The sequence below is a fragment of the Seriola dumerili genome, unplaced genomic scaffold (assembly GCF_002260705.1).
Source record: "Seriola dumerili isolate Sdu_G_001 unplaced genomic scaffold, Sdu_1.0 BDQW01000003.1, whole genome shotgun sequence".
NCBI lineage: Eukaryota > Metazoa > Chordata > Actinopteri > Carangiformes > Carangidae > Seriola > Seriola dumerili.
Genome location: NW_019174258.1, coordinates 17948244 through 17956862, shown reverse-complemented (window position 1 = coordinate 17956862; position 8619 = coordinate 17948244). Strand labels below are relative to the sequence as shown.

The window sequence follows — 8619 nt, the reverse complement described above, 5'->3', positions numbered from 1 at the left end:
TACTGTACTATCAAATAAAGGCATAAAAAAGCCCAAAAAATATACTTAAAAAAAAAAAAAAGCCAGTCTCTTTGTTTTGGAGGGGTGGGGGGAGGGGTTGTTGCGTCCCTACCAATGTTGAGACCAAACCCGCAGCCTTGACTAAATCACTTACTGTATATCAGTCACAAAAAGAAAGTCTAATACTGGCCATGAGAGGGTCCCCTCATTCCTGACAAATGCATCTGTTCATGGTGATGACCACAGATGTGTTTTGGTAATGTGGATAACATACTAAAGCTTCTCAATTGTTTAATAGATTTAAATGGTAACTGGTGTGGACCCAATGACATCCTCTCTACAGCAATGAGATACACAACTCTTTTTTTCACTTTAATTCATCATCTCATGCACTTACAGAACACACATACACAATGGAGAGAGAGTGAGCTGCTAGCTTCCGTGCAGACTGGTAAAATGGATCTGTCATATTTCATCTTTGGGTTTGAGCTCATGTAGTGTCTGAACCTCCATGTGAGACACTTTGACCAGTTATTGTGTGTTTTTGAAACTTATTTCAGGCCTGCTGCTCAATCTTCCAGAGCGTCCTACATTGCGCCCCGAACTGTGCCCTGAAACTGCGGTGTTTCTGGTTTAACAGCAAAGTGTGGATTAAACCCTTTGCCCTTGCTGACAAAAGCCTCATCTTTGCGGGTTTATTGACCAGTGGAAAAGGGGTTTTATTAACAAGCTGCAATAAAACTCCTGTGTACCAAAAACACACCAAATACCAAAAACACCAATCACAGATATAAAGCAAATTGACCATGTCGTTATTGCTCTGCAACCTCAAACAGAGGTAATGTGTCAATTTCTGTAGCAGGGCTCTGAAACATGTTATCAGTTCAAAAGCAATTCTCATAAAATAAGGAAAAGTAATGAAGTATCAAGCTGATTTGTTGACACATTAAATGTTAGTTGTTGTTTCTGTAGCTACATATCTTTTTTCCCCCACAGAGGTTAATTTATGGTGATATCAGCATCTTGTGAAGGGGAGGATGTATGTTAAACTCTTCAAAATACTATTTCTGAAAATGCACTCTTTCAGAGTAGAAACGCCTCCCAGCAGTTTACAGATTGTATGTTCCATTCATATGTGTATTGATTTTACTGTTGTGACCTCTGACTTTATGTGGCAGTACATACTGTATATTTCATGCCAATAAAATATAGAACTGTATGAGTGAAGAGCAAACAGAGAAACAGACAAAGAGAGACTGAGAACAAAGAAGCGGGCGTGCCTTTAGGTGCAGCTCCACCCATTTATCGGCCATCCAGCCAATCAGCTCGTGGATATGCAAATCATCTCGCAGCACCGCATCGTCCCTGCCCAAGCGGTGACGTCATCCGCACATCTCTCTGTCTAGCTCTGCAAGGACTCAGACAGAAGCAACAGAGGATCTGAGGGAAGCCAGCCGGGGAGGGGCGCTTTGTCAGGAAGGAATATCATTACTATCACCACCACCGGCTCTGGAGTAAACACGCTTTTTTCCGCCCTCGTCGGCACGGACCCGGACATCCAGTTTCTATCGGGAAAACAAAGGGGGTGGATGTTATTTAGTAGCTCCTTGCACTGTTTTTCTTCCCCCATCAGCCGCACTGATTTATTTGCACTGACCCAATTGTCTTTGAAAACCGGGTCCGGTGCCTCTCCCCTCCTCCTCCCCTCTCCTTTCTTTCTCCCCTGATCACTCCTTCTTTGCCCTCCTTCCTTTTGACTTTTATCCGATTCTGCAACGCTGCGAAGTCGCTAAGATGCCCAGCTCCCTCTTCGCCGATAGCAGCGTCCAGGGAGATGCACTGGACGACCAGAGAGCCCTGCAGATCGCACTAGATCAGCTCTCCCTGCTCGGCTTGGATAACGACGAGAGCTCCCTGTACGACAATAACCAGGAGCCCCGGAAAAAGAGCGTCAACATGACTGAATGCGTCCCGGTTCCCAGCTCCGAGCATGTGGCTGAGATTGTAGGCAGACAAGGTGTGTTTTTCAGTGTCTCAACTTGGTTTACCTGTGTAGTTGTCACGTTCTGCAGCTGATTTGTACTGAGACAGCCATGCACCCAAACGAGCTACTGTGTGGGAGGAACAGAATGCCAATACACGCTCAAATAATGCATGTCATGTTTTAGCACAGCCTTGCTTGTCTGCGCAAGCACTGAAACTACATAGCCTAGTGGTATCTGGTCTAAACATGGGGCGAATTCGGCAGCTCTGCGATCCACCAGGTAGTCACCAGTTTAATAAAACGTGAACTTTTGTTAGTGTCTCGCCGGTTAGTCACATATTGTTCCTCCTCTATTAATACAAAGAAGTGGGCGGCAGCGAGCAGCATTGAACAGTTCAAGAAGTTGACATTAAATGAAATAAGTGCCCGTTATTGTAATTTTGTAAAAGCCGAATTGAAGAATGGCCTGAACCAATTCTGATAAGATAATAGGTCATATTTTCTGATGCTCTACCTTTTCGGGCAAGTAAAAGATCGTTGAGTTATGAAACATCTTTATGGAGTTTAGAAAAAGAATGGCTCGTACCGGGGTTAATGGAACATCCTGTGTAATTAAATGAAGAGATCGGGCAACATAAAGCAATGAGCGCTGACATGTCAGGTTATTACAATCATTATTTGATATTATAATCATTCTTTTGTAGGTCACCGAATTAGCTCAGAGGAAACAGTGGCTCTCACGGATGTCTTTGTTAATAAGCTGCTTGCGACTTGATCCCCGGCTTTAATTTATGACTATCATAATGAGCAGTACCGGATCAAATTAGGACAACGGTCACGATCTTATACCTTGTCACTGGCAGCAGACGCCCATAACTGCACAGACCTCGCTAGTCTTCCAGCAGCAGGGCTGCAGGGCGGTACTGGTGCTTGGTTACATATGCGGAATCTTTTCCCCTCCCTGCAATACTACTGCTGCTGCTGTTGTTCCCAGAAAAACAAAGGAATCGTAAGGAACCACGAACTCCCACCCACCACAAAAAAGCGATTACAGTGGGATATTTGTGAAGTAGATGTTTTCACACCATACACCCCACACCCATCCCCTTTTGTCAGGTTATATCAGGTCATAAGTGGAAAAAAAGCGGATTGAACATGACCTCAGGGATTGCTTTCAGGGAGCCTCATAAAAGAGACCCTATCCTCATTTGACCTGCATCAGATTCATACAAACTCATTATGAATTTATGTCAAAGATTTAAATTGACTGTAGATTGAGGTGAGGTGGGTTTACCCTCCTCTGCATCACTGGTTACATCACCCTGTCCCACTCAGCTGGCTTTGCTCTGCTTATTATGTCATTCCTCCACGGCCCTTTCCTCAGTCCCATTTTGATCGTAAAGAGATGTGTGTTTGTGCTTAAAGGCTTTGGAATGCAACTTTTAAGCACCGCTGTTGCACCAACATGCATTGTCAGGCTATTGTTTAATTACATAGCTTGTTCGCCTTTCCATAATGCCATTAATGTAAAAGAGGAACAAGAGTCTAATAGCAGCCATTGTAGATGTTGACTATGTTGTAGTAAACGAACAGGTATCATCATGGATCCACAAGTGAGTTTTCTTATGGGTTATTTTTGTCCTGCTGTGTATTTGTGGTGCTGCAGCATAAGGGTCGTTTCATCCAATTCCATGAGTAATGATTTAACACATGACACATTTCAAGCTGTTGTTATATGCAACCTGCCCTCACTTTTGCTATTTGCCTCCATGTGCCAGGTTGCAAGATCAAAGCACTGCGAGCGAAGACCAACACCTACATCAAGACCCCAGTTCGAGGCGAGGAGCCTGTTTTTGTGGTTACAGGAAGGAGGGAGGATGTGGCTATGGCTAGGAGGGAGATCATCTCTGCGGCTGAGCACTTCTCCATGATCCGAGCCTCGAGAAACAAAAACACCACCCTGAATGGGAGTGGCACCCAAGTCCCTGGACCACCTAACCTGCCTGGACAGACCACGATCCAGGTGCGGGTGCCTTACCGCGTGGTGGGGTTAGTTGTAGGCCCCAAGGGTGCCACCATCAAGCGTATCCAGCAGCAGACCCACACCTACATCGTGACACCCAGTCGAGACAAGGAGCCAGTGTTTGAGGTGACAGGGATGCCAGAGAATGTGGATCGAGCACGCGAAGAGATTGAAGCCCACATCGCCATGAGGACAGGAGGCCTTATTGAGCTTCAGGATGAAAATGACTTCCATGCCAACGGGACTGATGTGGGTTTTGATTTGCAAGGGCATGCCACCCTGTGGTCCAAGCCCAGCGCTGGGATGACCCCCACCTCAGTGCGTAAACCCTTCTCCAACTACCGCAACGACTCGTCCTCCTCCCTGGGCAGTGCCTCCACAGACTCCTACTTTGGTAACAACAGCTCACGCATGGCTGACTACAGCCCTCCCAGCCCCGCACTCAGCTACACCACCAACAACAACAATGGCAACAACAATAACAACAACATCAATGTCAACGGCAATGATTTTGTTTACGAAAGTGAGGTGATCTCGCCTGATTGCACTGATCTGACTTTTGATTCCTCACCCGGGTTTGACCCTACGCAAGCCCCACCGAGCCTCCTGTGGTCCCAGTATGATAGTCGCACGACCCCTTCCTCCACTGGAGGCAGCTCCCCCACCGCCAACTCAGCCATGTTCCCCACCAACACCTCCGCTAATGCCAATGGGATTGTGGTGAGTCAGAGAAGGGTTAATGGATGTACTCCACAGCCCAGACTGTCACCTCCACTCCATAGCCACACTGGAGGACCCACTGAGCACCCATTAGCCCGGAGGGTGCGCAGTGACCCGGGCGGAGGCCCGCTCAGTTTCCCTGGTTACTCCAGCACCATCGCCTCCCTGCCAGGCCCTCACCTACCTGGAGTTCCATGCGACTCCTCCGCCTCATCCACTTCCTCCTCTTCCTCTTCCTCCTCCTCCACCTCGTCTGGCACCAGCCGAAAAGGCAGCCGCGACTGTTCGGTGTGCTTTGAGAGTGAGGTCATTGCAGCCCTGGTCCCCTGTGGGCACAACCTCTTCTGTATGGAATGTGCCAATCGAATCTGTGAGAGGAACGAGCCCAAATGCCCTGTCTGCCACACGGGCGTCACTCAGGCTATACGTATATTTTCATAAGAAGTGTAACTCTTTGACTATCTTGTCAGTGAGACTGGCTACAATAGCAACAACAGACTCTTCATGCCGCTTTAATGGGATTACCCAATCATCATTTGGAAAGTGTACATAGATATACATATGTATGTAAGAGGCTGCAGTATCCAGAAGAAGGGACAGACGCCCTCTTTGGGCTTAGTCACTGCTGACTGGGGTGCCGTCGTTGTTAATAATATACTGTAGCTTGGGGAAATATTTTCAACATCTAAGTGCATGTTTTAAATAGTAATCAATAGTTCTAGTAAATTGTATTCTATATTTATGAAGTGAAGAGAGACAGTAGGGTCAGGACAGAGGTAAGTGGGTCAAACTGTGGACTGTTAGCAGGCTGAGCCTTACAGTTTTGCCAATTGAATGTAGGAAGAGGGGAGGGCCATGCTGGGAAACATGGAGGGCTTCCAGCCAAACAGGACTATTGACTTACAAAGATACTGCAGCTTGTGGTCAAACACTACGTGAGGGAGAGCAACAACATATCCTACATATATATGTATAGAATAAATTTCCACAAGTTGAAAGTTTTAAATGACATTAATACAGATTGAAGTATTTTATTCTTTTTTGACTTGAAAGATTATATTTCTTATTGCAAAGATGTTTACAGATATTTTAATTTAAGTTCAGTGAACTTTTTGTAGCTGGGTTGAAATAGTGTTTATTTTTTAGTATGGCCTTATGGCATTGATCACTGTATTATTTTAATATCACATTACCGTGGGAGGAAATCCAAGTCCACAAAATGTGTATTGCATTTGACAGTATTCTGTTGGGGTGGAGTTTTTATAGTTTCAGCAAAAAATGTCTTTTAAATCTGCTTCACCCAGCATATTTTTTATTCAGTAAGATAAAGTATATTTTATTCTATATTATTATGAAACATGGAAATATACAAAACTTAGTAAGTTGAACACAAAGAAACCGTTAATGCTTTCTAAAATTTGTATGAATTAGATTCCAGTGGGAATTACAGGCTTCTGTTGCACCACTATAGTTTTAGTATTTCTATTTTAATACATTTGTTTACCACTTGTTTATGTATATGTAGGTGAAGTTACTTGAGCATAAATGTACTTTATTGAGCAAAGTTTAAGAACAAAGTATATTTTATTTTATGATAAAGGGCCTTTAACCTCATGGTCAAATACTAATATTATATTTGCTGAGACAAGATTTGAAAATGTATCAAGAGTTTTATTTTTCTGACATTTAAAGTTATACATTATAAAAAGTAAAACTTAAGTAATGGTGCTACTTCATGTTTTTTTTTAAGTATTTCTATATAAGTCCAATAAAAAATGGTACATTCATGAAGTGTGTGCTTCTCATGTTCTTCCTGACGTGTCATCTTGCGTTCTGCAGGATTGTTAAAGTTTAATAGTTGTCTGAACATTTGACCCCTCTCTGCTTCCTAATGGAAGCTTGGAGGTGGCAGGAGATGGCATTGGCCTAATTATTGAGCTCTGGCAGTGAGACCGGGAGATGAGGCCTGGCTTATCACTAATTACAAGTGCGTTGTAACTTATTCTTATGCAGTCTGGTACAAAGACAATAATCTGGCTCTTCTGGGTAGTGATAGATCGGTCAGAAAATTAATCACCAGCAATTTAATAAGAATAAAATCTTAGAGCTTCTCAAATGTGATGATTTGTTGCTTCTGTCTGTTTTATATTATTATAATCAGAATATCTTATGGTTGACATTTTAAGATGCCACCTTAAGCCCTGGGAACTTCTGATGAGCACTGTTCACTCACTTCATTTTATTTGATAGACTACTCAAAGATTGATCGATCAATTGAAAAAATAATCAGATGAAATAATTATACTTGCAGCCATGCTGTTAAGGCCTCAAGATTAGCAGCAAATGTTTGGTCAGATTCCTGCTCTCGTTGATTTTGATCAGACATTTACTGGTATCGTTTTCACCTGTTCACCTGTGTGTGTGTGTGTGTGTGTGTGTGTGTGTGTGTGTGTGTGTGTGTGTGTGTGTCATCGTAAGATGTGGTCCTGGAGACACCTACTGTAGCAGGAACTACCGCAGAGACATTGTTGAGGTGTTTCAATGTCTGTGGCCAGATTTGGACCGGTTGGGTTGAGTGGAGAGAAATGAGGGAAGGGAGGAAAGAGGAGAGAAGACCAGTAACAACTGTATATACTGTTGTATTCAAACATTGTCCTTTTTTAAATTAGTCCAAACATTTCTTTGGGCCGTACAGTCTGCATCCTCACACATGGTGCTGGAAACACTCACGTTTGCAAACAAAAAGAGCACACTAAGGTTTAATAAATAAAAATACATAGTAATATACAAAAATATTTGCATTTGCATTTACATAGTACATGTAGACATTTCACACAGCCTTACACGGGCAAATATCCACTGAGATGCAGAGGAGCTGACAGTAATAATAAACAAGTAAAGTTAGCATACAGCTGTGTGTTAGATGAATCAGTTGCAACAGTTAGCTTCCTAGTTTGCCAGTAAACCAAATCAATTCATTAGTACAGCCTATCTGCTGTAGCTAGCACACAGTTACCTATGATTTTGGGCATGAAAACTATTTAAATGCTGTTTGGTTGGGCAGGAAAATGCTATAATATGATGCAAACAACAAGACCATAAACACACATGTAACAGAAGAGTTAACTCACTGTAAATGACTGTGCTGCGGTGACTTTTACTAGTACATAGTAAGTGAGCGAAGCGTCATTCTACAAGTTTCAAAGTACTTCTTGGTAGCTGCGACAGAGCATATTTACTGTTTTTGATTAACCGCTACTAGTGTCCAAGTCACAAGTGACAAAGGAGTGTTGTGCTAACTGAAGACCCGCCTTGATGAGAGGTCTGAAAAGGTTGCATTTTCATTTTCATGTTGACACCAAAATAGAATGGTGACATGTAAACGAAAATGCAATAGACTGGGAGCGTTGCTCATTGTGTTTGAATATTGTTCACTGTAGAATGAAATGTCAAATGCTGTTTTCATTTTCAAAATGTTGGAAAACTGCATTTTAATTTTCATTGTGACCTGAATTTTGCTTGCATATATGAAAAATTTGGTTAAAATGTCTATATTGCATTTTAATTTTCAAATGTGAACTAACATTTCAACATAGTCCACTGTGTAGCAGGAAATAACTTTGACAATGAAATGTCAAACAATTTTTCCATATTCATTTTAACATGTTCATAGAATGCCCTAATGAGTATGTGAAAATGAAAATGCTAATGCTAATGTTACTGTTGAATTACATTATCATGTGAATATAGATTTATATTCCCCTATACGCAATATAGCAGGGGTTTTTTTTACACGTCCTCTCATCTATCAAAATATCCCAGAGCAACAACCAGTACTTCCACATCATACTCTGATGAAAACTGTGGTGTTTACAGGAAATACATGAGAGAT

General features: G+C 42.5%; 1 protein-coding gene across 1 annotated transcript; it reads left to right on the top strand.

The window, feature by feature from the left end:
• The first annotated feature begins 1459 nt into the window (after positions 1–1459).
• Positions 1460–6431, top strand: mex3b (mex-3 RNA binding family member B). Its single transcript, XM_022744327.1, has 2 exons — positions 1460–2017; positions 3763–6431. Exons 1-2 carry the CDS (start codon positions 1795–1797, stop codon positions 5166–5168), a joined length of 1629 nt encoding a protein of 542 aa, XP_022600048.1. The 5' UTR covers positions 1460–1794; the 3' UTR covers positions 5169–6431.
• Positions 6432–8619: the final 2188 nt, after the last annotated feature.

Excerpts from the sequence above, each read along its gene's own strand:
- mex3b (XM_022744327.1), top strand. The coding sequence starts at position 1,795 with ATGCCCAGCTCCCTCTTCGCCGATAGCAGCGTCCAGGGAGATGCACTG. Across the intron at positions 2,018-3,762 it reads TGAGATTGTAGGCAGACAAG|GTTGCAAGATCAAAGCACTG; the intron begins GTGTGTTTTTCA and ends TCCATGTGCCAG.